The sequence below is a fragment of the Chionomys nivalis genome, chromosome 8, assembly GCF_950005125.1.
Source record: "Chionomys nivalis chromosome 8, mChiNiv1.1, whole genome shotgun sequence".
Taxonomy (NCBI): domain Eukaryota; kingdom Metazoa; phylum Chordata; class Mammalia; order Rodentia; family Cricetidae; genus Chionomys; species Chionomys nivalis.
Window position 1 is genome coordinate 69,746,693 of NC_080093.1, and position 27,708 is coordinate 69,774,400.

At 48.8% G+C, this 27,708-nt stretch overlaps 1 protein-coding gene across 2 annotated transcripts; it reads right to left on the reverse strand.

Moving 5' to 3' along the window:
- Window positions 1–27,019, reverse strand: C8H16orf54 (chromosome 8 C16orf54 homolog). 2 transcript variants are annotated; one of them, XM_057778914.1, is made up of 2 exons: window positions 26,952–27,019; window positions 1–1,794 (listed from the first exon to the last, which is right to left on the reverse strand). In XM_057778914.1, exon 2 carries the CDS (start codon window positions 1,739–1,741, stop codon window positions 1,064–1,066), a length of 678 nt encoding a protein of 225 aa, XP_057634897.1. In that variant the 5' UTR covers window positions 1,742–1,794; window positions 26,952–27,019; the 3' UTR covers window positions 1–1,063. The 2 variants fall into 2 exon arrangements, with proteins under 2 accessions (XP_057634897.1, XP_057634896.1); XM_057778913.1 differs by lacking the exon at window positions 26,952–27,019 and adding an exon at window positions 3,010–3,129.
- Window positions 27,020–27,708: the final 689 nt, after the last annotated feature.

Genomic DNA, 27,708 nt, shown 5'->3' on the forward strand with positions numbered 1-27,708 from the left:
TTTAAGTAAAATTCTGCATAAAGTAAATAATAAGACAAGAAGTGGTAAACCTGATATGGCAAAATCTTCATATTCTCAACTGAAGTTTGGGAGCTCAGCCTTCCAAGAACTAGCAACTCACCTCCTATTGTTTCCTCGCCTAAAAGGGCAGTCAGTCATGGAGGCCACAGATAACTGGGGCTCCGTTTCCGTGGGATGGGTCATTATAACTAAGTCTGTCTTGTAGCAAGCCTGCCTTGTGGATCCCTTCAGCACGCTGGAGGGAAAGATGGCGGAGGCTGTGTTTGGGGAGTTTCTCTTCTCTGGGACAATCTTCACTTCCATATTGGAAGAAACTCAGTTCTTTTCAGTCCAGGCTTTCCTTAACATGAAAGAATAAAACTCCGTGTTCTAGGATGTATGCAGCCTAAGCCGACGGACAGAGGAACCTGTTGATCCTTTCTGAGTCTGTGTCCTGACTCTAGTCAAGAGATGGCCGCTTCAGCTTGGTTCAGCAAATTCCATGTTGCCATTGAGTGAACAAAGCCAAGGTTTGTATGTAGTCACAGACTCCTTCTGGATCTGGCCTCTGTTTTTTGCTGGAGGGCCTCGCAGTAGTTGGTGAGGATGGCTGGGCACTCTCAGGGGCTGTGTCTCCGGAGAGCAAGATTCCTGCCACCTCCCGCCCACATGATGGACACATAACCACCAGCACGGCACTCAATGTTGGTCCGCGTCCCACATGGGACCTCTTCACTCTAATACGGTGTCTTAGGTAAATTTGTACCCTGGCACGCCATCTTGAAACCTTCTGGCCCACAGTCAACTAGCCTTGCCGCCAATTCTCAGAGTCACAACCTGGGCAGTTTAACCAAAGCTGAACTTTAACGCAAGCCATGGCCTACAGGCTATCTACACTCTAGCCTGCACACCAGGCAGATGTCAAAGAGAAATTTCCACACAAAAGCCCTAGGCTTTAGGCAGGGCCTAGAGAAACATCTGGAGTGAGGTCCAGGCCTGAGTCTGGAGCTGACTCCTTTCAGCCCCTCTGAAGTGGAAGGCTAGTCTTACAGGCTCTGAGGATTCAGAAGCCCACACTGGTCCGGCCTTCCCTCTTCCAGAATGCAGAGATCTGTTCTAGTGTGACCCGAGGCTGGAGACCCCAGTCAGGCTCAAGGCTCCCTTGCCTCGTCCTCCAGGCCTTAGGGCTCCCAATCTGCATTCCAGCCTCTAGCCTTGTCTCGGGCTCAACCCAACTCACTAGGCCTGCGGCATGGAGCCTCTCAGCTTGGGTCTGAGGCCTCCAGAAGGTGCTTTGGGCTGGGACTTCCGGTGGGGTCTGGGGAGCTAAGGAGCTGGGAGCAGACTGTGGGATTGAAGGGGCTGGTGGGGCAGTTGCTCTGCCCTCCAAGGTTCCCCCAGGAGTCGGGGGATCTGGAGCCCTGTCCATCAGCAGGGGAATGGAGGAGCCATACCAGTCTTCAGAGCGCTCCCGGGCACTGTTTGTGGGCTCAATCCACAGCTCTCCTCCAGGGCGCCATACAAGGGTGGGTGCACGCCGACCGGGGTCTGGGTGCGGGCGACGGAACAGGCGTTCGGCCAGTACTGCCGTGGTTATGATGAAGAAGGCTACAAGAGAGGCCAGGCCCAGCATGATGGGAACGCAAGGACCACAGGGCAGTACTGCCCACATGGCCACCTCCTCTGTAGGCTCTGGGAGCCCCTCCGTGTGCCCTGAGGGCTGCCCAGGAGTTGTAGGCATCTGGGAGACTCAGTGGTGCAGAGGGACAACGGGTGAAGCAGGGAATGTCTCTGCTAAGAGAAGGAACGGGGAATCAGTGAGAATCGGGGCCCTGGATTTCAACACAGTTCTAACAACCTGACTACCTCACAGCGAGGCAGTGGGTGGACCACGTCTTGACTGGGACTGCAAATCATTGGCCTTCAGAACCTCAGGGACAGACTCGTGTGTGTGTGTGTGTGTGTGTGTGTGTGTGTGTGTGTGTGTGTGTGTGTTGTAGGGCCCAGTCATGAAAAGCTTCATAGAGTCCTGAGTCTCAGTAGTTTACCCTGGGGCAATACCTGATTCCAATAAAGACCACAAACTGAGACCACCCAGGCACCACCCAGGAACAGACCATCCAACCGCTGTAGATAGGATCATCTGCCAGCACACACTCACCAGGACACCCCTAGACAAATGTCAGCCAATCAGGGGTCCTGAACCTTAGAAACCCCTCACCCACACCTTTGCTGCTATAAAAACTCAACTCTAACTGAGCTCGGGGCTCGTTGATCATTTCTATACATTATACACACGGAGAGACCGTCTGTGTGTGTGTGTGTGTGTGAGAGAGAGAGAGAGAGAGAGAGAGAGAGAGAGAGAGAGAGAGAGAGAGAGAGAGAGAGAGCACGCTGGATCTGTTTGCCCATCTCCCCAGCGTGGCCACATTGAATAAATTTCCCTTTCCAGCTTCCATCAATTCGGCTCTTCTAATTGGCTTATTGAGGATGGTGGCAAGGCTAGAGAGAAGCAAAGGCGACCCAGAGAGGACAAGAATCAGCCAGGGGAGGCTGGAGAAAGAGCCAGCTGAGGCTCCCCTGCACAGGTCTTGCTCCCCTCCCAGGCCCCGCGGTCACAGATCAAGGTCTAGGCTCGGAGTCTTGCTTTAGTCTCAAGAAGTGGGGAGACGGAAATGAGAGAAACCCCCTGGCTGGCCTGCTCCCGCCTATGCGTACCCTCTCCTCCAGCCGCTCTGCTCCCGCCTGTGGGAACCCTCTCTTCCAGCAGCTCTGCTCCTGCCTATGCTATGCGTACCCTCTCTTCCAGCCGCTTTGCCACTTTCCTCGGAGCTGACCCAGCTGTTGGCCCTGCAGTGCTTTCGGCTGTACCAGGTCCGTGGGCTGAGCACCTAACCAACTTGTCCAGCTCTGCCCAGTCACTGACCTGCCTGCCTCCCTCGTTGGTGGTCGCCCACGTCTCTGGCATAAGCCCCCCATTTGCACTTGCTTCTGAACCCCTCACCTCACCTTTCACCTTGAGTCAATCTTGGATTTCTCGGTCTTCAGAGCTGTTAGTCCCAGTGCATGCCGGGAGGGTGTGTGTGACTATCTGAAAGGCCCTGGAGGCGGAAGGGAGGCTACCACCTGTTGCTGGGTGACTGTGCCCCAACTCTTCCTGCCCCCAAAGAGTGTTTCCAAGGCAGCCTGGGGATGTGGTCAGCGTGGTGAAGAAGCACTTCCTGAGTAAGGTGGGGTCAAAATAAGAAGCGGCTCTGCTGATGTCAGTCTCGCCCCAGAGCCGAGCTCAGACCCACCCAGCACAGTCTCCCAGAGGTGGGGAAGACTAGACACTGGGTCGGCTGCCCCCTGAGCACTGCGATGCAGCCTCCTGCCTGCTCCTTGGAGGGTGCACAGTCCCTGTTCCCAGCAGGACCCTCTGCAAGCCTGTCCTGCCTTGGAGCCCCTGCACCGCTCTGGCTTCATCCAGCTGCCTCCACACTTCTTGTTTTGTTTTGAGACAGGGATTCAAGATATAGCCCAGGTTGGCCTTGAATCCTCCTGCTTTAGCCTTCTGAGTGCTGGGATTTCAGTCCTGAGCCACCGTGCCTAGTCTCATCTCCATTACTTCTGATACCTAATAGATACATTGTAAACACTTCGAGAATACTGCCGCCTGCTATTTTGATTCCTGTTTTCCATTGCTTAAGTTAAAAAGATTAGCAATTTTTACGATTTTTAAGAAAGAAAGAAACCATTATTATATGATCCAAAGGTTCCGTGTATACATACATACATACATACATACACACACATACATACATACATATACATACATACATACATACATACATACACACACACACACACACACACACACACACACAAGAATCCGAACTAGTGGATGTTATTGTTGAGGCAGGATCTTTTTTTTTAATTAATTAATTAATTTATTTATTTATTATGTATACAATATTCTGTCTGTGTGTATGCCTGCAGGCCAGAAGAGGGCACCAGACTTCATTCCAGATGGTTGTGAGCCACCATGTGGTTGCTGGGAATTGAACTCAGGACCTTTGGAAGAGCAGGCAATGCTCTTAACCACTGAGCCATCTCTCCAGCCCCTTGAGGCAGGATCTTGCTAGATAGCCCAGGCTAACCTTGAATTCATGATCCTCTTACCTCAGTCTCTTGAGTGATGGGATTCTAGGTGTGTGCCACCATGCCCAGCTGTCCTTCTCTCCTTTACAGGTGTGTGCCACCATGCCCAGCTGTCCTTCTCTCCTTCACAGGTGTATGCCACCATGCCCAGCTGTCCTTCCCTCTCCTTCACAGGTGTGTGCCACTGTGCCCAGCTGTCCTTCTCTCCTTCACAGGTGTGTGCCACCGTGCCCAGCTGTCCTTCCCTCTCCTTCACAGCTGTGTGCCACCGTGCCCAGCTGTCCTTCTCTCTCCTTCACAGGTGTGTGCCACCATGCCTAGCTGTCCTCTCCTTCACAGGTGTGTGCCACCGTGCCCAGCTGTCCTTCTCTCCTTCACAGGTGTGTGCCACCATGCCCAGCTGTCCTTCTCTCCTTCACAGGTGTGTGCCACCATGCCCAGCTGTCCTTCTCTCCTTCACAGGTGTGTGCCACCATGCCCAGCTGTCCTTCCCTCTCCTTCACAGGTGTGTGCCACCGTGCCCAGCTGTCCTTCCCTCTCCTTCACAGGTGTGTGCCACCGTGCCCAGCTGTCCTTCTCTCCTTCACAGGTGTGTGCCACCGTGCCTAGCTGTCCTCTCTCCTTCACAGGTGTGTACCACCGTGCCTAGCTGTCCTTCTTTCTCCTTCTCAGGTGTGTGCAGCCGTGCCTAGCTGCCCTTCTCTCTCCTTCACAGGATTCTGTAGTGTGGGGATTGGAACCTGAGTGCCTTTTTTTTTCTTTTTCTTTTTGGTTTTTCAAGACAGGGTTTCTCTGTGTAGCCCTGGCTATCCTGGAACTCACTCTGTTGACCAGGCTGGCCTCAAGCTCACAGAGATCACAGAGATCTGCCTGCCTCTGTCTCCCAAATGCCAAATTTAGGTGTCTGAACTCACAGACACCCCCCCACACCCAACCATGCAAGTGTTCCCGAAAGGAAACAGGAAGTTACTCAATGAATATCTATCTGCAGCAGTGGCCGCTGGCCACGTGGGAAGTCTGAGCAGAAAGCTGCTCCTGCTGCAGGTTTTCAGGAATGAGCTTGATCAGGCTTAGAACCAACAGGACGAAAAACCTTTTCTCTCCATTGATTAAGGAACTGGTCTTTCACTGAACCTGATAGCAGGCTGGTGACCAAAAAACTCTAGTCACTCTCCTGCCTGTCCCCCAGACACCGAGTTTACAGATGTGTGCAGGCTTGGCTCTTTACATGGGTTCTGGAGGTCTGAGCTCAGGTTGTCCTGCTCACAGCAAGCACTCTTGCTCATGGAAGCACCTTCCCAGCACCCCGTGATATTTGTTGCTTGTTTTCAGCCTACTGTGCTTGCTGACTAAGGCCGGGAGCTTTCATGTCTTTGGCTTGAATCCTACTTCCCCAGTCTGGCCTCCCCTTCCTTTAGAGTCCTCTGCAACTCTAGACAGAAGCTGAAGCTCAGAGGCCCCAGCAGGAAAAACAGCTTTTTGATGCTCCCGGAAGAAGCAATTCACTGAGCATTTGCGGGGGGGTGGGGTGGGGGGGTGGGGGGGTGGGGGGGGCTGCCTACTGCTACCCAGTACGGGTTATTCTTTCCAGGCTTGGGTTTTCAGTGGCCTCTGCCTGACCCTATAACACACACAATGCCATGTATGCAGAAGAGGACTCGGACCGCCACATCTCTCTAGACTCCAGCTGCATGTGACAGCTTGACCAACCCGAGACTCTTCTCCCAATTTTGTTGGAGATGGATGCTCCAAAGAAAACATTATGCTTGGGGCTTGGATAGATAATTCAGTAGTTAAGAGCACTTGATGCTCTTGCAGAAGACACAGCTGTGCTGAGCAACTCACGGTTGCCTGTAATGCCACTTCCAGGAGACTCACCATCTCTGGCCTCTCAGGCACCTGCACACACAGACACACACATACACATAATTAAAAAGAAAGTAAATCTTAGAGAAACTGTAGGCTGGACTGGAGAGATGGCTCAGTCGTTGAGTGGTTACAAGACTTACAACTGCCGTCACTCCAGTCTCAAGGGATCAGATGCCCTTTTCTGGCCTCCTTGGGCACCAAACGCATAAATGGAGCACAGACAAGCATGCAGGCAAAACACTTAGACCCCTAAAATAAAATTAAAATAACAAAAAAAAGGAAAATATAGGTCGGATGTGGTAGCATGCACCTAGCACTTGGGAGGCAGATCCAGGTGGATATTTCAAGGTCAAGGCCAGTCTGATTTACGTAGAGAACTCTAGGCACCAATGAGAGTGACACAGGGAGACACTGTCAAAAAAGAAGAACGAAAGGGAGAAAGGAAAGAAGAAGGAAGGAAGGCTGTGTTGGGGCTGGTGAGGTGGCTCAGTGGGTAGAGGCACCTGCTACCAAGCCTGTCAAGCTGAGTTCCATTCGTGGAACCCACATCATAGAAGAAGAGAACGCACCCATCCAAGCCAACCTCTGAGCTCTACATGTGTACATGCCCCCCACATACAAAATAAATAAACAAAATGCATTTTTTTTTAAAAAGAAAGAACATGCTTAATCCTTCTTGGCAGGTGTGGGGAAAGGACCCAGAAACTGGACTTAAGGATAGCATGTATTTGCTGCTGGACCCTTGCAGGCCCTCCAGGCTTGTCTTCAAGAGGATCTGAGCCAATACAGGGTTCAGAACCTGGGGGTGTCTGAACTGGAGCTGGCCCAGTCCTTTGGACCACACAGCTATGTGACTTGCTGCTGCCAGGGTCCCCAGAAGTGTTCCGCCTGGCCTGACTCAGACTGACTGACTTCTAGGGAGGTTAGAGTTGTCTGAACTGCTTGAGCATGGGGGTGTCTTGGTGAATCTCCTCACATGAGCGCCTTGACTGAGCACTGCAGAGACCAGAGTGCCTCACTCTGACTCCAGACAATAAGCCGAAGGCAGACTTCGTGCAGCCCATTCCAGCTTGTCTCCTTGGAAACCTCTAGACCGGGACTTCTAAAGCTTTGTTTGCTGTTTCAGAGGAATTGTGGTTTGGGGTTAGGGAGTTCTTAGTTCAGGTATGGCGGGGGACAAAGACAGGCAGATTCCTGGAGTCTCTGGCGGTCCAGCCCAGTCTATTCAATGAGACTCGGGCCGGTAAGAACCTGTTTCATTACCTGAGTACACCAGGGGTTCCTCCCTCATCTCTGTGTGTCACGTGTGCACACGCACACATACACAGCTGTTTGGTATTTCCTTATTTTTTTTAAATTGATGTTTGCTTTGTTTTGCTAGTGTTCTGAAGTAGGGTCGTAATACGTAGCCCTGGCTGGTCTTAAACATCATCTCCTGCCTCAACCTCCTCCATGCTAAGATCATGAGTGTGCACCATGCTGACTGGCAACTCTTTTGTTTTGGGGGTTTGGTTGTTGTTTTTTTGGGTTGGGGTTCGAATCCACAAGTCTTTGCAATTAGGTAAGAACTCTATACTGAGCGGCATCTCCAGCCCCACTGACGTGTATAAATTATATATATATATATATATATATATATATATATATATATATATATATTAATAGAGAGCAGCGTATTTTCCTTCATTCATAGGCAGGGTGCCAATCAAGTTCTCTCTCCCTTAACCTCCCTCCCCATCCTTAAGCCTTCCCCACCAAGCAGTTTATTCATTTATTATTTATGTGTATAACTGTTTTGCCTACATGTATGTCTGTACCCCCATATGAGTGCCTGGTGTGTGCAGAGGTCAGAAGAACATGTTAAATCCCCTGGAACTGGAGTGAAGAATGGTTGACCAATTCTGGAAGCTTCACAGGCCTCCCTGACCTCAGACCCCCCGTCCCCCGCTGCTCCTCACCTGGGGACACCACAGATCCCCAGTGTGGTGGCTGTGGACTGTGGTGTGTGCACGTGTGTGTATATATGTATTTGTGATGCATAAAAAAAATGGTTGGCCAAAGGGATCTCATGGAAACCCCAAACATCTCAGGCTATTTCCAAAGGCTCTTGGCTGTTCTCCATAAACTGACGCTAAGGCCCAATTACTGAAGATAACTTTTAAATAGCTCATTAAACACCGAGAAGCCAAGCTGGTGCCTACCTAGAGCCTTCACACCTCCTGACTAGTGTTAATGGTTCTGGAAGGTACACTGTGTGCTACCAGAGGAGAAAGGTAACCATCAACCCAGCTACAAAGCCTGAGACCTGCAACAGTGACCTGCCTGCAAGACATGCGGAGCAATGGTGGCAGAAACGTTGTGGGAGTAACCAAACACTCTCATTGGAACTGAGGTCCACTCTGAGAAACAGAACCCACGCCCGACACTGCTAGATGGTCAAGAACCTGAGACTGGACAGGCTATGGCCTCGGGGAAAACAAAGTACTATTTATTGTTCTTCTAAAGGATCATGGCAGTAAAATGACTCCAAATGGCATTTGCAGCTCACTCAACCATCTCAGAGAAGTTTCTTCTTACAGCAGATGAGAATTATCACAGAAACCCACAGCTGGACAGTGTGCAGAGAATGAGAGACCTTGGAATAATCCATCCTAAATAAATGAGACGTATTCAGCAGACTCCTCCTCTCAGGGCTCAGAGATCAATTCGGGAGAGGAGGTGAAAAGATGGTAAGAGCCAGAAATGATAGATGTTGCCAAGGAAACAGTGGCTTCCAACATGACTGATACACATATGTCCTCACAGACTGTGACATCATATCAGGGTCTGCTCGGGTTTAATCCAGATGAGGTTCCAGTATTGAGAGGGCAAGGGCAGGGGCCCCACCACTAACCAAGACAAAACAATGGCACCATAAGCTTGGTCAAAAGCTCCAGGCTGGAGAGCTCACTGGTCCTATAGGGAGCCTATTGCTGTTGTCTTGCTAAAGGATGTAGTGTCCTCTAAATATTTCTGTTTGTACACAAATTAGTGCTTCCTTCAGTTTGGGTCAGGAAAGCTTTTCCCTGCAGTGGGCAGCAGTTAATGCAGAGACTCATAACCAATCAGAGCACTGAGAATAAGCGACGGTGGAGTGATTGGCCCTAAACAGGACATCTGTACCACACCCTGCTCCCAGGCTCAGGGAACTTGCATGGAGAGAAAAAGTTTAAGATATGGTAGGATGGGGAGACAGGCTATATTCCAGGTGTGACAAGGCTGTTGCCCCCCTGAGCTCAGATCAGCAGCAGTTAACCTGCCTAAGACTGGGGCCATTCACCCCATCATGCATAGGTGGGGTCACGAAGCCCCACCCCTCCCTGAGGAACTAGTAGCCGTTAGTGGTGGCAGGTGAGGGCCGGTTATACTTTCAGTGATGGAACCCACTGGTAAATAGCCCTTGCTTGAGCGAATAATTTCAGCTCCCTCCCCACGTTCATGCAGGCAGTACTAATCAAATGCATCAAGGGATCTGGGTTTGGGGGAAGAAGGGCATAAGAAAGAATAACGGGCCTTACATAGCAGGGCACACCTTTGATCCCAGCACTTGGGAGGCAGAACAGGTGGATCTCTGTACATCTGAGGCCAGCCTGGTCTACATAGAGAGTTCTAGGACAGCCAGAGCTACATAGGGAGACCCTGTCTCAAAAACAAACAAACAAACAAACAAAAAACACAAATAAACAAAAAGGAAGAGTAATGATGTTAGGTGTGTTGGCATACACCTTTAATTTCAACACTCCAAGGCAGGAGCAGACAGACCTCCGTGAGTTCAAGACCAGCCCGGTCTACATAACCAGTTACAGGCCAGCCAGAGATATATAGTGATACCTTGGACACTCTGTCTTCGCTTTCTGCCTCTCTGGATTTGTCTGTGCTGGGTATTTTGTACAATGGAATCATACGATATGTAATCCTTTAACACACTGGCTATTTTTTTATGACAAAATCTTTTCAGGGTTCATTCATTCTGTAGTACGTATGAGCTCTTTCTTCTTCCATTTCTTTCCTTTATTTTTAATTCTCTCTGTTTGTCTTTTTGGGCGTGTACATGTGTGAGTGCATGTATGTGTGCACATGTGTGCATGCCTGTGAGTGCAATACCCACAGAGGCCAGAAGAGGGAGTCAGATCCTCTAGATTTGTAGTTACAGACCTAGTTGTGAACTGCCTGGGTTGGTCTTGGGAACCAAACTCAGGAAGTGCTGTTAACCACTCACTGATCTATTCCTGCAGCCCCATTTTATTTGTTTTTATTTTTATAGAATATTCTATTATACGATATACTCCATCTTGTTTATCCAGTCACTGTTTGATGGACATGTGAGCGGTTTGCTTTTCCTGGTTATCATGAGTCCTGCAGTGAAAATTCCTGTGCATGTCTTGGTGTGGACATACTTTCAATTTACCTTGGTATGCTGGTTTGAAGGAGAACAGCTCCCATTGGCTCATAGATTTGAGTTCTTGGCCCTCGGTTGGTGGAACTGTTTGGGAAGTGTGGACTTGTTGGGGGAGGTGTGTCACTGAGAGTGGACTCTGAGTTTTCCAAAGTCCACACCATTCTTCATTAGCTCTCTGTTTCTGCCTCCCGCTCAGGCATCAGGTGTGAGCTCTCAGCTCCTACTCCAACACCATGCCTGACTGCTGCCATGCTCCTCACTGTGATGGCCATGGGCTCACCCTCTGAAACCATGAACTCCCAACAAGCTCAAAAGCCTCCTTCTTCTCTAAGTTCCCTTGCTTGTGGTTTCTCTTCACAGCAACAGAAAAGTAACTAAGACACTTGGGCGTGTGCCTGGGAGTAGAATTGACTCTATGGTGCCTTGGAGGCCCTGTGAGTGAGCGCATTTATAACAATCAGGATGACCCAGTTCCTGATTTACTCAGAACTCACCCTTCCCATCAACGACAGTTCCCGCATGTCCCCAGTCCCTACACAGAGTGACCCCCAGACTCATGCAAGAGGAGAACTGATAGCGGGTGTGAGAGCAAGGAATCAAGACAACCCTTCATGGAGTCTCTTGTCCTGGCTTGTCCGTGCTTTCCATTAGGGCGAAACCTTGAGCATCTATGTCTCTTTCTTTTCCATCTTTTTCTTCTCTGTCTGTTTGATATTTTAGTTTTGTTTTGTGTATATTTAGGGACGTGGTCTAAGGTAGCCTAGGCTGGTCTTGAACTTGCTAGTCAGCTAGAAATGACCTTGAACTCCTGATCCTCCTCCCTCTACTTCCCAAGTGCTGTGATTGTAAGCGTGCAACACCATGCCTGGATCTGTCCTACAATTTCTTCTCGAACACCCAGCTCCTATCTAGCTCAGTCCACTGGTGAGCATGGTGTGATGTGCCTGGGCCTCGCTGTGCATCCCTGGTGATGAGACACAGAAGCTGTGAGCATAAGGAGAGAGCTTGTGGTTCAGACGGCAACACGAGGAAAGCTGAGACCTTCAAACACAATGGTGGCGAAAGTGCTTTGCATTTCTGTAGACAGAGGAACATGTGGCCAGCCCTGAGTTCTTCCTGTGCAGAAGTCAGTAAGGCCCCCACCCTGGCGTCCTCTGAAAGGTACAACCTGATGGCAAGGAGGAGCAAAGGCAGGCTCACACTAAAGCCAGCAATTCTGTGTCTTATAGTTAGAGACTGAGGCATGGAGGGGTCCAGTGGTCTGTCTGGGAGGAACATTTATCCTGTGTCACCTGCCACTCTTCTGGTTTTAGGATTGAGCCCTCTGCTCTTGAAAAAACAGAAGAACCTAGATCTCATCGCTTCGAATGCCTCCTCTGCTGCTGATTTCCTGTCAGACCTGCCAATCACATGAAACATTTGGGCCTTCAGTAAGAGAGTCCAGGGACCTCCTGTATTTTCTTATCCCTTGCTCTGTAGTAGAGACTAGCCCAGCCAATAACTCCAGCCCCAGCCTGGGTCTTCCTACTGTCCGTGGGAATAAAGCCAGGGCTGAGCTCTGGAGAATTCTGTCACCACACAGGGTCTGCCTTGCTGTCTTCTAGGGTTGTTCCCACTCATGCAGTGGACAGAGCCCTGTCTGGCCCATTGTGTGGACACCCCGTTCTCTTGGAACTCACACACTGGACAGAGCCCTGTCTGGCCCATTGTGCGGACACCCCGTTCTCTTGGAACTCACACACTGGACAGAGCCCTGTCTGGCCCATTGTGCGGACACCCCGTTCCCCTGGAACTCATGCGCTGGAAAGAGCCCTGGCTGGCCCATTGTGTGGACACGCTGCTCCCCTGGAACTCAGGCGATGGACGGAGCCCAGCACGGATGACACTTCTCAGACCCCACTCCGGCTCCTCTAAGGCTGGCCTGACAGAATTACTTCCGTCTCTCACTCGGGCGGCACGCGCCAGCCTTATCTTCCGGCCACACTTTCCTCACACATCCTCTGCCTTGACCCTGGCTCCCATCTTCCTTCCGTCTTGTTGCCAGGTGGGGGCTCCATCTCCGGATGTCCCCACAGCAGGAAGACATGTCACTCTTTGTCCCCAGCACTGGCTTTTCTTACTGCTCACAGCTGGAACCAAGTGTGAGTCCGTGTTCCTAACACATTTCTAGGCACACCTGTATATTTCACTCAGTCCTGTGAAGTAGACTTAATTTCTCTTTTAACCACGGTCTTGTGCACGGTAGGCGAGTGCCACTGAGCCAAAGCCCCAGCCTTTTTCCTTCTTTTACTACCACAAAGCAGGCAGACATTTTCAGTAATTGGTCCAAAGTGACAGGAACGAACTTCAGCCTTCTTTTTTCTATGTCTTGATTTACTCTCATCTGACCCCAAGTGTCCACTCTCCAGGAGACCCTGGGCAGTGAGAAGAGCTGGGCTCCCTTGTGTCAGGAGAGACATGGGGAGGGCAGTAGAACAAAGCCGGCGGCATTACAGAAGCAATCTTTAAAATCCATATAGCTCCCAGAGAAAAGAGGGCCAATGGGTAGGGGCAGCATGGTGAGCAGTCACTGACAGAGACCCCTACACTGAAAGCCCTTACAGGAGCCTATGGTGTCAGCCAAGCAGATTTCCTGGGTGTGCTAACTGGTGGGTTCAGTACAAGTAGGCAAAATTCCAGGAATTACCACAGTGGCTGAGGGAGTCGCTGTGGCATACCTACCTAGACCAAACAGAGTGAGGGTGTCTGTGGGGAGAGTCAAATGGGCACCAAGAGGCAAGTGTCTGGATTAATCCCACCAAGGAACTGGGAGGAAGAGGAGAACAGGGCAGTGCCCGGGCAGAGAGGCCCTGCTTCTAGAAAGAGGGAGTTAAACATACTAATTGGATGGCAAGGCGTGAGAACACAGGAATTTCTGGTATTCTGAATCCTCTCACTCTGCCCTCTGGCACCTGGGTACCCTTCCTGCTCACAGGCAGGGTCAGCCCCGTGCTGTGCATGGCTGTGCCTGAGCAGGTCCCTGTGCTGTGAAGAATTACCCACTTGTGCCTGCCTTCGTGAACCCGTGAACCCTCTGGAGCAGGAGACCCTCAGTTTACACGTCCATCTTCCAAGGGCTCTCAGCCCGTGGAGCTCAGGCTGCCTTTGCCCGTGTGGTCGACTCTGTGGTTTCTAGAGCTTTGGGGCATTGTTCTTTTCTAAAGTGAAACGGTAAAGAGGGGGCCTGGAGAGATGCTCGTCAGTTAAGAGGACACACAGCATAGTGCTGGAGACAGTCTGTTACAGAGTAAAGTGGGGGCGCCTTCAGAAGAGGAGGGTGGACAGCGGCCAAAAGGGCGCAGAAGGGAAAACCGCTCTCACCGTGTTTCACCACGCAGCGTGAAGGGCCTGGACAGAGTGGGGGGGTGCGGGCTATAGCCTGCCTCCTTTGCTAGAACAAACAGGGAGGCAGAGATTGCTGCACAATAGTTTATTTGAGTCCAGGCTTGAGAAAATGCGGTAAAGACCATCTTTTCTGAGGGGCTTTTCCTATCTAGGTGACTGACAGACCTTTTTAGACCTTTTTAGGTGATCTCTCCTCTCTTTCTCTCTCTCTCTGTGCCATACCAACTCCAGTGTCGTCTCTGTGACATGACATATGTCATTATACCAGACGGGAGCTACGTGTCCTATGGGACTAGACTTCCTGGAGGTCAATGGCAGACAGCCTGGTATTGGCCGCCCTTGAGGCACAGACGGGATATGGGGTTTGCACAATCTCTTTTATAATAGTATATATATCTACAAGACAAGGGTTATCTCTTCAGGAACAGCTCTGGGATAAGGAAGCACAGTATGGGAATGTATAAGACTACAGCAGAACCTTTGTCATACACGGGGTGTATGATGAGCAAGGGAATAGATGGGTTAATGTTGATGGACAAAGACTGTTATATTATACTTTGAACTTTATGGATAGGCTTGCTAGATCCCAATCCCCATAGTGTCTGCTGCATAAGAAGGTACTAAAAAGTATATTTCAGCAGGTACAGAGAACTGATTAGGCTTATTTGGTCACTAGATGAAATAAAGGATTAGGAAGAGGAAGGGCCATGATAGTGATAATGAGACAGAAACTTTCTATTCTTAGATAAGATGAAACCACTTGCCTGAGGTTTACATTCCCAAGGACAAGATTTCCTCTTCTAAGGATGCTTTATGTCTAACACCTGTTCCTGATAATATACTTTTCTTAAATATCGCTGATGGGACTAAAAGAAGCTTTCATACTGTGCCAACCAATGACACATGACCTTCTGATTTGCTCTTTGTTTGAATACTATATAATGAAAACATGAATTCAGTAAAATCGCAGCAGATTCCAACCACTCTCTTGTGTGTTGTGTCTGGCTGTCATTCGCTGAACTTGTGCCTTCCTGTTACCAGGACCCTGCTTCTCCCACCGTCTGAGTGGCTCCCCTGAGCTGGTCCGTGGCACGCTCTCTCTCTCTCTCTCTCTCTCTCTCTCTGCTTTTTAAGACAGAGCTTCTCTGTACAGCCCTGGTTGTCGTGAAAATCATTCTGTAGACCAGGCTGGTCTTGAACTCACAGAGATCCACCTGCCTCTGCCTCCCGAGTGTTGGGATTAAAGGCATGCGCCACCACAGCCTGGCAAATGAACTCTTTAAAAAATTGTTCAGGCTTACATGATACCAGGCCTGCACCAGGGAGTTGACAGAATTTGATTGGCCTTGGCTAGAGTATAACTCAGTGGCGGAATGCTTGCCTAGTTTGAGTGATGCCCCAAGTTGTTACTGTAGTTTCCATTACACACACACACACACACACACACACACACACGGTTGGTCTTGTTTGCGCCTGTGTGCAGAAACTAGCACTCCTAAGGTTTTGTAATAGTTAAGAACTGCAGTCCCTGGCTCTTTAGAACACCATTTCCATAAGGTGTTCCTGCCCACTTCCAGCTTGACAGTTTGACCAGAGCCTTGCAATGCAGAGAACGCATTACAAGGAACCTTGAGGAAGAGAGACACAGACACAGACATGGGAAAAGACCAAGGGTGAGGGCTGAGCGAAGTCTCGGTAGTACGTGTTAGCTCAAAGGCCCTGCCTATTCACTCAACAATCACCTATGGCATCGGCTACCCTGGGCCAGATGTGATGCCTTCGTTTATACCGGCAATGCAGAGGTGACTCAGACAGGCCTGATATGAGTTTGGTTTAGTGGAGGAGTCCTCCATGTAAGCAGACAAATTACAGCAGGGCAATCAGAACCACAGCAGAGGAAGGCAGCTGAGGTGTGGGGCTGAGCCGAGAGCGGAGGAGGTGTGTGTGTGTGGGGGGGGGGGGGGTGAACGCTGGAGTGGACTGGAGCCAGGGCGTCTGAGGTAGCTGAGCTTAAAATAAGGGATGAGCAGAAGGTGGAAAACTAGGCTACCACACACCCGAGCTGGGGGGACGAGGAGATGAGAACAGAAGGCACTTTTGCTTGTGAGCCTTGTGTATTTATCGGAGTTGTTGAAGCTGAACGGAAAGGGAGTACTCGGGTTGTCTTTGTGACGAGACTCTTTGCTGTTCTGTGTCCGTCTGCCTGCTGTGTTTAAAAAGGAAGTAGAAAAGGCTTTTCCTAAACAGGAGACAGATCTGCCATCGTTCGGCAATACATTTATTTGGGCATAGTTTGTTTGGGGTTTTGATTTTCAGATAGGGTCTTTCTCTGTCCTGGAACTCCCTTTGTAAACCAGGATGGCCTTAAACACACAGAGATCCATCAGCCCTGCCTCCGAGGGCTGGTGTTAAAGGTGTGAGCCATCACGCTCCCTGCCTCTCCCTTTCGTCACACAGAGCAATAAACACCTTTATTACACGAGCTGCGAAGATGACTAACTTGCCTTTCTGGGATTTGATCTTGTGCACGTAGAACTCCAGCTCCTTGCCCTCTAGCACATAGGCTTCTGCTCTGCCAAACGGGCCCAGCCCTGAGACAAAGATGTCTGCTCTATCACACGGCCCAGTCCTGAGGCAATGACCGCCAGAAGCATGCCCTGCGATGCTCCTCCAGAAGACTGGACAAGGAGAAAACTACTTCCTGCCGAAGGCCTTCTTTTTCCTTTCACTATTTTTTTTTTTGAATTTTCTTTGATCAGTTTGTCTAAAATCTCTTCCTCCTCAGGAGCTCCTTCCTGCGGCCGAGGGGCAGTACACAGTGGGACTGCACCACCGTCAGTATTGTGTGCACCATGCAGTTCTCCACCAGGGTCCTCCCTGGATGCATGTCCATCCTCAACCTCAGTGATCCTTGATTTGTTGGTTCAGCACTCAGAGTCCAGAAGTTCCTACACGCATTCTCAAGGCGCTGGGTACTCCTAAAACTTGGACTGTGTATATGTGCTGTGGGAGCAATCTTAGCGTTGACAACAGGCTATCCCAGCTTACACTCTCTTTCCTGTGGGAGGATTTTTCTTGCCCCCGTCTTGCGGCACTTGTGGCAGTTGTCCTTAGAGATGTCCATTGATTGTCACTGGCTGAAAAGAGCCTCCCTCTTTCTTTTTCGGGAGGCAGAGGCAGGCAGATCTCTGTGAGTTCGAGGCCAGCCTGGTCTACAAGAGCTAGTTCCAGGACAAGAACCAAAAACTACGGAGAAATCCTGTCTCGAAAAATTAAAAAAAAAAAAAGATTTATTTTCATTTATGAGTGTGTGATTGTATGATATGTGGGACTGCCCATGGAGGCCAGAAGGGGGCGTCAGATCCCCTGGACCTGGAGTTGCAGCTGGGAGATGCCTGATGTGAACCAAACTCTGGGTCCCCCAGAAGATACTCTTAGCTGCTGACATGAATCATTAGTTGTTTTAACATTGTTTCTGAAAATTCTCAGAGAAGGCAGAAGAGCCTTTACAAGAGGACTTGGAAGTCAAAATTCTTGACTCTTAGGGGCTGAGAGATGGCTCAGTGGTTAAAGAACACTGGCACAGCCATCTGTGACTCCAGTTCCAGGGGATCTGATGCCCTCATCTGGACTCCAATGGCGCCAGGCACGCATGTGATGCAAAGACATATATGTAGGCAAGACTCTGATTCTAATACTTGATGTGGGATTCCCCTCTGTATGCTGTGAATACCACTGGTTAATAAAGAAACTGTCTTAGGCCTGTGATAGGGTAGAGTAGAGCTAGGCAGGGCAAACTAAACTGAAGGCTGGAAGAAAGGAGGCGGAGTCAGGAAGAAGCCATGGAGCCACCAGATACAGACATGCTGAAACTTTGTTGGAAGCCACAGCCTTGTGGCAATACCCAGATTAATGAAAGTAGGTTAAATTAAGATATAAGAGTTATCCAGAAATACACTTAAGCTATTGGCCAAACAGTATTGCAAATAATATAGTATCTGTGTGGTTATTTCGGGGTTGCGCAGCCAGGAACAAATAATACTTTGTTCTACAACAAATACTAATATTCAAGCTAATACTATACTCATATTCATATTAATACTATTACTATAATAATATTATACTCGTGCTACACTAATACTTATACTACACTAATATTAATACTCATTCTATATATTATTACTAATACTATACCTATACGAATTCTTGTCTCTCGGCCAGTGAGAGCTATAAACCAGAGCCAGGGGAGTGGATTTTTCTTTCCTTGACCATGTCCCTTTAATAAACCTTTTTTCATTTTCCCTCTCTGAGACTTCAATCCTTTAATTGATTAATTAATTAATTGGTTTTATGAGACAGTAGTGCTGGCTTTATGTACTTGACGCAGCTGGAGTCATTTGGGAACTGAGAACCTCAATTGAGAAAATGTCCTCCAACAGATTGGCCTGTGGGCAAGCCTGTGGTGCATTTTTCAGGTTGATGTTTTGTGTGGGAGAGCACAGTTCCCTCTGAGCAGTGCTACCCTGGCCTAGAGGTCCCCGGTCGTCTAAGAGAGCAGGCTGAGCAAGCCATGGGGAGCAAGCCAGCAGGCAGCACTCCATGGCCTCTGCATCAGCTCCTGCCTCCAGGTTCCTGGCTTGAGCTCCTAGCCAGATCTCCCTTGGTGAAAGACACTGACCTGAAATCCTAAAATAAAACAAACCCTTCCTCCCCAAGTTGCTGTTGGTCAAGGTGTTCTTATCACAGCAACAGAAACCTTAACAGAGATAGAAGCAAATGCAGCCAAGTCTCTGACTGGGGTTTCTTGACCCAGTTTGTGGGTTTACCTTTCTACCTTCTTCCAGATGGAAGGCACCAAAAATCATTACGTGGAAAGCCTGTGAAACCTCTTGGCTTCTTAAAACAGAAAAGGCCTTATTGTCATTTTGGGGGACTTGGGGAGTTCAAAATGAGGAATGATCCTTTTAATAAGGCTGGAACAACTTGCTCTGGTATTTCCAGTGGTAGACTAGTCCTCTGCCCACCTTGAGAAAATGATAGCAAACACTTGACTGTATTTGTACCCTTTTCAGGGATCTGAATGAAATCTAACTGCCAGGCTTCTCCCGAGACTGCCCCTCTGCTTTGAACTGCGTAGGATAAGGTGGGGTCTTGGTTGCACACCCTGGGTTTGTTGGAGATGGGGGAGACAGGCTCTTCCCACCTCTCTGATTGTGACTTCCCCTAGAGGAGGCACCAGACTGGTTAACCCCTCTCTTTCCGGGTGTCACGGGTCATGAACTACTTTCGCCATTTTCCCCTGGTCTTCTTGGGGCACCAGAATCTTGTTATGCTTTTCTGGAGCCGTCTTCTGTACCCTCCGCTTCTGCACAGCATGGGCATTTAAAAGTCCGTGTGCAGGGCACTCTACAACCACATTTACCCCACCTCGTGCCGCCCCGACTGTGCTCTACAGCAGGACTTTTACTCAAGGCTGGTTTTGTTGGTTTTGAGCCAGGGCCTCACTATCTGCCCTGCTGGTCTGGAGCCCACCGTGTACAACAGGCTGGGCTCCAAACAGCTTCTCAGACAGGCTTGCTAGAAGACATTTGAATGACTTCCACACAGTGCCGAACGTTCGCATTTGCTTCTGGAAGTAAAATCAAAGATGCTCGGCATCTGACAAACTATTTAGTCTAGTTCAGTTCCATTTAGGCATATGAGTGTTCGTGTATCTGTGTGTGTGTCTGCGCCTCGAGCATGGCCAGTGCCCTCAGAGGCCAGAAGAAGATATCGGACCCCCTGGAACAGGACTTACAAACAGTTGTGAGTCTCTCTGTGGGTGCTGGGGCTTGAACCTGGGTTCTCTGGAAGAACAGCCAGTGCTCTGTGTCTGGAAAGCTTAAAGGATAAACTGTGGGTTTTTTTCCTCAGTGCTTTGGGTTGAACCTGAAACCTTCCACATGCCAGACAAAGCACTGAGACACTGAGCTGTCTCCCCATTCTCTTTATTTTTACCCCTTTCAAATGTGCGAGTATGTGTATGTTTGCATACGTATGCGTGTGTATGTATGTGTATGTGTGTTTGTGTACATTCCTATAGAAGCCAGTGGTCATCCTAGGCCTGGAATTCACCAAGTAGGTTAGGCTGACTGGCCATCCAGCCCGGCGATTCCCCTGTCTCTGCCCCCCGTGCTGGGATTGTAAGTCATCCCATTACACTCGGTTTCCTTATGTGAGTTTAGGGATCAGACCTAGCAGTTTACTGGCCGAGCTATTGCCCAGCCCAGCTGTTTATTTGTTTGATATAGGATTCACTAAGTTGCCTGGGCTCACCTTGAGCTTTTCTTTAGCCTAGGGTAGCTTTGAACTAGTGATCCTCTTGGGTCAGCATCCCTAATATCTGGAATTACATGTAGACATTTCTGGTGGTTTTTGAATGGCAGGTCGCGCAGTGGGGAAGGTGTCTGCTGCCAAACCAATGCCCTGAATTGATCCCTACAACTCACATTGTGGAAAGGGAGAACTGACTCCCAGTGGTTGCCCTCTGACCTCCGCACAGGCCCTTACCACCACTCGTAAATAAATGTAATTTCTAAAAACCTCTTGGGGTTCTAACAAGAGAGCTTGGCCCTCAAATAACAGGTACCCAGTTAGGTTGCAGCACTTGGCTTTAGGAGGCTTTGAACTTGAGGGCTGACCTCTGAGAGTCACTCAGCCAGCGCTGCTCAGTTGCTGCCATGCACAAGCACCACCACCCCGCTTCCCCCCTCCCTGCTACGGATCATAGCTGTCTGGACAGTCAGACTGGAAGTCTGATAATATCCCTGTAACTGTTGGGTAAGGACCCAAAGCCACATCCTATCGTTGTGCTGCAGATTGAGCAAAAGGTCTATCCAAATTGGGAATTCTCCAGGCTAGGGCTGCTACCGGTGAATCTTTAGATTCTGGAAAGCCTGCTACAGCTGTTCACTTATCTCTTACAGGGATTCTGAATATGAGCCTGTGTAAAGTAGCTTAGTTATGAAACCAAACATTGGAATTCATATTTGACAGAATCTTGGCAAGCCTAAAATGGCTCTGAATTGTGTTTTAATTTTGGTTGTTGTAATATTGATTAAATTTGAGATCACCATGGAAACAAACCTCTAGGCATACCTGTGAGGGAGTTTCTAGGTTATACTGAAATGAGAAGACCCATGCTAAATGTAAATTGCACTATTCAGTGGACTGGGGTAGGGGGCTGAACACAAAATAGAAACAGAACCAAGCAGCAACTGGGTTGGGCAAGATGGCGTCTACCACCAATTCTGACAACTCAAGTTTGACTTCCCTGAGGTTCACACTTTAAATGGAGAGAACAAATTCCTATATGCTGTGGCATGCACATGTATGCAAGATAGATAGACAGACAGATAGATGATAGATAGATGATAGATAGATAGATAGATAGATAGATAGATAGATAGATAGATAGATAGATATGTGGGTAGGTAGGTAGGTAGATACGTAGGTAGGTAGATAGGTAGGTAGGTGGATGGATGGATGGGTAGGTACATATAAAAAGAACTAAGCACCAGCATTCATTCATTCATCGCTCTCTGCCTCCTGACTGTGGACACAATATGAACATTCCTACATTCTTACTTTCCCTGCATGAGAGACCTTATCCCCTGGGACTGTAAGCCAAATTACTTCCTCCCTTCTTTATGTTGCTTTTATCTGCTATTTTGTTGCAGCAATGAAACAGGTAACTAATTCAGTAATCCTTTTTTTAAGTTTACATTTGTGTGTGTGTCTGTGTTTGTGTGTGTGCGTGTGTGCGTGTGTGTGTCTGATGAACATGTGAGTAGATGCACATACACAGGTGTCCTTGGAGGCCAGAAGAAGGTATCAGCCCTGGAGCTGGAGTTACAGGAGTTCCCACGTGGGCGCTGGGAAATGAATTTAGACCCCCTGGAAGAGCAGCAAGCACTCTCAACAGCTGAGCCATCTCTCCAGCCCCCACTGGTTCTGCTTTTCAGGTGGTTTCCTTTTTACCACCCATAACCCTGAGTTACAGTCAGCCCTGCCCATTTTACCAACTGTGGGGAAAGTTGAGCCTTCTGTGGAGCTGCTCAGAGGACTACATTTTCTAGAAGGGTTACAATGTTAATTCTACTGATTCCAGAGTGTCATTTGTGGGGCTACAAATCACATCATCTACATACTGAAGCAAACTCTCCTCTTGAAGCTAGAGACCAGTTCTTCAGCTAATGTGTGCAGGTGAGAACAATCTCTAAATCCTAGAGCCAGCATTGTCCTAGTGTGTTGAGAGTTTCCACAGTACCAGGGTTAGTCCATGCACAGTCAAACAGCTATTGAGAGTTAGGATACAATGGGATACAGAGGAAGGCACCCTGTAAGTACGGTAAACCAAGCGCGTTTATGTGGAATCTAAGTTAAAATGCTCTAGGGATTTGGGATTACTTAGCGGGAAGAAGTCACTGGACTCAGGATCCTTAGGTTGGGGGCTAGTTGATTTCTCCATTAAGTGGTAGTGGTGGTGATGGTGGTTTTTCGAGACAGGGTTTCTCTGTGTAGTCCTGGCTGTCCTGGAACTAGCTCTGTAGACCAGACTGGCCTCCGACTCAGAGACTCACCTACCTATGTTTCTAAAACAAAAGGGAAAGAAGAAAAGGGAAACTCAGAAGAAACTCAAGACACCAACATCCTTTCCTCTTCCTCTCTGGACATCCCCGGGGCCAGACTTCTCAGGGTCCAAGCCTGGGTCCTTGCAGCCTGTGAGGTTAGGCTCAGTCATCATCCTCAACTAATGAGGGCTTAGCAGTTAAAATCACTGGCTGCTCTTCCAGAGGACCCAGGTTCAGTTCCCAGCACCCACATAATAGCTCACAAGCATGCAAAACTCCAGTTCTGAGGTATCAGACACCCTCTCCTGACCTCCTCAAGCACCAGGTACTCACATGGTGCGTATTCATACATGCAGGAAAAACACTTGTACATAAATAAACTAAGAATTAGTGTATAAGGGCTGGAGAGATGGCTCAGCGGTTAAGAGCATTGCCTGCTCTTCCAAAGGTCCTGAGTTCAATTCCCAGCAACCACATGGTGGCTCACAACCATCTGTAAGGAGGTCTGGTGCCCTCTTCTGGCCTTCAGGCATACACATAGAAAGAATATTGTATACATAATAAAAATAAATAAATAAATAAATATTTAAAAAAAAAGAATTAGTGTATAAGTAAACTACAACTTTTATAAAAATGAATATGAAGCAAACCACAATATTGAGCAGTGGAGAAAAGAGTTTTATTCTAAGCCAACGTACTGAGAAGAAAAATGAAGAGATGACTTCCTAAGTTCTTCTGGTTTCTAACATCAAATTTAGGTTTACATCAAAGGCAAGAGACGTGCATAACTAGGCAGTCCTGGCCAAGGTGTGGTCTCTTCCGTTGTCATTGTTACCACGGTGTGGGTTCCACTCTCTTGGGTAGGATGGTCTGAATAGCTGAGTGGAACCTCTTTCTGAAGACAAGCTCCTCCTTCTGCTGGCACCAAGCTTCAGTATTTTTTTTTCTCTTTCTCTCAGCTCAAGTGTCCTAGGGAAATTCCAGTTCCTATGGTAGCAGTTTGAATGGTTTGATAATCAGAAGGCGGGGATAAGCATCCCTTTAAAACACCTTCATTGGCCGGGCGGTGGTGGCACACGCCTTTAATCCCAGCACTTGGGAGGCAGAGGCAGGCAGATCTCTGTGAGTTCGAGACCAGCCTGGTCTACAAGAGCTAGTTCCAGGACAGGCTCCAAAACCACAGAGAAACCCTGTCTCGAAAAAGAAAAAAAAAAAAAAAAACCACCTTCATTCCTCCCAGGAGAGCTACATCACTGCCCTGTCTGCTCTGTTCTACCTGGAGAGGCTCTGGGAGTCCCTGAGGCTCCTGTGTGTGGGGACCTCTAAGCAAATGGACCACATCATATCTCTACAGTCATTTTAAAAGACACCCTAGGTCAGGTGTGGTGACTCACATTTTTAACCCACGCACTCAGGAGGCTGAGACTGGGCAGCCAGCCTGATCTACAGAGCTAGTTCCAGGTTAGCCAACGCCATACGGAGAAACCTTCTCTTGAAAAAAACAAAACAAACTGTCTTAGCTTGGGTTTTTATTGCTGTGAAGAAACACCATGACCTTATAAATGAGAACAATTCATTGAGGGAGCTTGACTACAGTTTCAGAGGTTCAGTCATTATCATGGTGGGGACATGGCAGGGAGCAGGCAGATGGGGCACTGGAGCTGAGAGTCCTAGATCTTGACCCAGAGGCAACAGGAAGTCGGCTGTCACTCTGAGGGAAACTTGAACCAAAGAGATCTCAAAGCCCGCCCCCAACAGTGACACACTTCCTCCGACAAGACCACATCTCCTAATAGTGACACTCCCTTTGGGGGCCATTTTCTTTCAAACCACCACGAGAGAGAGAGAGAGAGAGAGAGAGAGAGAGAGAGAGAGAGAGAGAGAGAGAGAGAGAGAGAGAGAGAGAGAAGAAAGGGAGGGAGGGAGGGAGAGAAGAAACAAAGAAAGAAACAAAGCAGCTTAAGACATAGATGGGTGAGTTTTTACAGAGATGTCTTCTCTGACAGCTGTCATTGTTCCATCTAAACCTGGAAGGGATGAAAATCAGTCAGGGGATGCCAGTTTCATCACCCATAGTTTATTAAACACTAGGTGGTCTCTGGAAACAAAACTCAGAATAAACTGGTCAATTAATCAGCAGTCAGAAAAGCTCGCCAACATATTCACAAGGATCCTAGAGAGTATCCCAAAGAAGTTGGGCACAGTGGTGCATGCTCATAAAATCCCCACACCTGGGAATTAGAGATGGGGTGCTAGGGGTTCATGGTCATCCTCATACTGAGTTTGAGACCAGCCTGGTCTCCATGAGACCCTGTCTCAAAAACCCTGAATTTGAAAACTAAAAACAAAATAGAAATCACTGGCAGTGAATGAGATAACTCAACATTGCGAGCTCTGTGTGAAGCCTGACGTTGTCCTCCAAGACCCCTACGCTGGTGTAGTCAGAACCTTGACTTATGCTGCAGGAGACAAGTTCAAGCCAAGTCAGAATGAAGCAAAGTTGGAGTTTTTTAAGCGAAGAGTGCAAGTCCAGAGGACAGAGTACAGGCTTAAAGAGAAGTACACATGTAAATGCCGTAGGAATGACCACAGGAGCTAGGCGTGGGCGTGGCCACATGTGCCTGTAACCAAGAGATGGAAGACAGACACAGACAGATCCTGAAAGCCTGCCTGGCCAGCCAACCTAGCCAAAATGGTGAGCGTCCCGTTCAGTGAGAGACCCTGTCTCAAGGTGACCAAGGCAGAAAGAGAGAAGGAAGACGCTGAATGTCCCATTGTGGAACAATCTCTTTGTGCACTATGAAGATGGGTCGCTCTGACTAGTTTAATAAAAAAAGCTGAATGGTAATAGCTAAGCAGGGTTTCCAGGGCAGAGAGGATGCTGGGAAAAAGAAGACAGAGACGCCGAGGTTGCAGAGTGAACAGCATTGGCAGTACAAAGTAAAAATAACCAAGTCACGTAAAACAACGTAGATTAAAAGATGAGTTAAGTTATAAGAGCTAGTTAGAAACAAAACTAAGCTATCGGCCAAGTTCTTATAATTAATAATAAGTCTTCATGTCTTTGGGGAACCAATGGTCCTGATGGAAAACTCTGGTACAAGGTCCCGCTTCAGTCTCTGCACGAGCCTGTCAGTGCATGTACCACATATATGCACTAGTCAGACAGACAAACAGACACATACAAACACAGTTAAAATATTTAAAAAAAACAAATAAGGGGCTGGAGAGATGGCTCAGAGGGTAAGAGCACTGGCTGCTCTTCCAGAGGTCCTGAGTTCAATTCCCAGCACCCACATGGTGGCTCATAACCATCTGTAGTGAGATCTGGTGCCTTCTTCTGGCATGCAGGCATACATGGAGGCTCAATACTGTGTACATAATAAAAAAAAAAAGAATCTAATTCCTTTAAAAAAAATAAACAGTAGTGGTATTTAGGTTGTATTCTTCAAAGAATATAGTCAAAGAATCCTACTCTACACAGGACATGACTGGTTAGCTGCTATTCTGTTTGTTTCTGGACAGCTGATCTAATGACCCTGTTTGTGGTACTTCTAAGAAAGCGGGTGTGCAGCTCCTAGGAACTTGTGAGATTCGATCAAATGAATCACGATTCTTGACTCTTGGCCAATGAGAAATGTACGGTAGATCCAAGAGTGGGAGGCACTGTTCCCTTTCCCTGATCCCCTCCTCTTTCCCTATCGTCCCATCTCGCCTCAGGCTCCACTCGGTGGACCGCTTCTCCTGTTTGATGAAATGAAGTCTTGCCTGTTCCTTGGATTGCAAATAAAAGCCAATTAACATTTTTGAACTAAATTCACTATTTTTACTTCCGATAGGGTGGGGAGGCAGATCCATACCATGGGGTCTGAGTTTGCACCAAGGGGATGAGGCCCGTTCTCTTGGAGAGACTGCCATCTCTGTGGCAGTTCAGGAGAGGGGAGAGGACTGAGTGAAATGGGAGGGTTATGCCACTTTTCCTATGCACCCCGTTTCTGCCTTTACTTGACCCATTCTGCCTTCCACTTTACCAAAATCCAGAGAGCATTTATTTCTTCACAGTTCCGACTAAAAAGACTCCTCACAGAGCAGCAGCCAAATTCCTAAGCCCTACTTCCCAGGCCTGCACCAGCTGCCACCACTGCACCAGCTGCCACCAGCTGCCACCACTGCACCAGCTGCCACCACTGCACCAGCTGCCACCACTGCACCAGCTGCCACCACTGCACCAGCTGCCACCACTGCACCAGCTGCCACCAGCTGCCACCACTGCACCAGCTGCCACCACTGCACCAGCTGCCACCACTGCACCAGCTGCCACCACTGCACCAGCTGCCACCACTGCACCAGCTGCCACCAGCTGCCACCAGCTGCCGCTGAGACATCACCTCCTGCTGGCTTCCTTTGCAGACTACCCATCATCCCACCCTCCTTGCTCTTCCAGATTCTAACACTCACCACCCAGGGCTTTGACACCCGTCTGGATCAGCAGTCACCCCAATACCTACCTTTCTCTTCCTCATCCCAGTCTTCCCCTTCTCTCGAGCAGAGATGCCTCCCAGGTCTTTGCTTCCCCGCTTCCCTAGTGCCCTCCACACTCTCACTCCGCCTTACAGCGTCATAGCTTTGACATATTTTATGGTAGCATCCATTTGTGCAGTTCCTCTCACTGGGAGAGAAGGTCTCTGAGGTGCGCTCTTGGCGCTCCTGCTACCTCTCCGACAAATGGGGCCTCCAACATAGGTTGAGCGAGTCTTTATCAAGAGGGCAGAGGAAAAGGAGAAATGCCAGTTACCCTGCCGTGGCAAATGGCTTTGGAAGGCATGGGCTATTCATTATGTCTAGGGGAAAGGAAAGACTATAAAGAAAGAACCTCAGAGTAAGAAATGCAGGGAAACATCCAGACATAAGAACTGAGACAGAAACGCAGGGAGCGCGGTGGACATAAGAAAACAATGGGAAGGGAGCCAGTGTTCTGTGCTTATCTTGAACTTGGAAAAAAGGAAAGGAGGGAGAACTGGAATCGTGGTGGCTGTCTGGCTCTGTTCCTGGGAGCCGTCACCCAGCAGCCCTGCCCTATTTCCGGCTCCTCAGGGCAGGACACCTGTGCTATCTGGGATGAGTCTCCAGTCCCAGATGGTAAGCCTGCGAGGAAAGGGGCAGATCGTCTGAATGTCTGACTGCTGCAGGTTGTTAAGGTTGTTGTTACTGCTTATTCTAGCCCCACCTAGGCTCCATCCTCTCTACCGGGATAGTCCTGACGAC

Coding starts and splice junctions, on each gene's coding strand:
- C8H16orf54 (XM_057778914.1), bottom strand. CDS start 1,741: ATGCCTACAACTCCTGGGCAGCCCTCAGGGCACACGGAGGGGCTCCCA.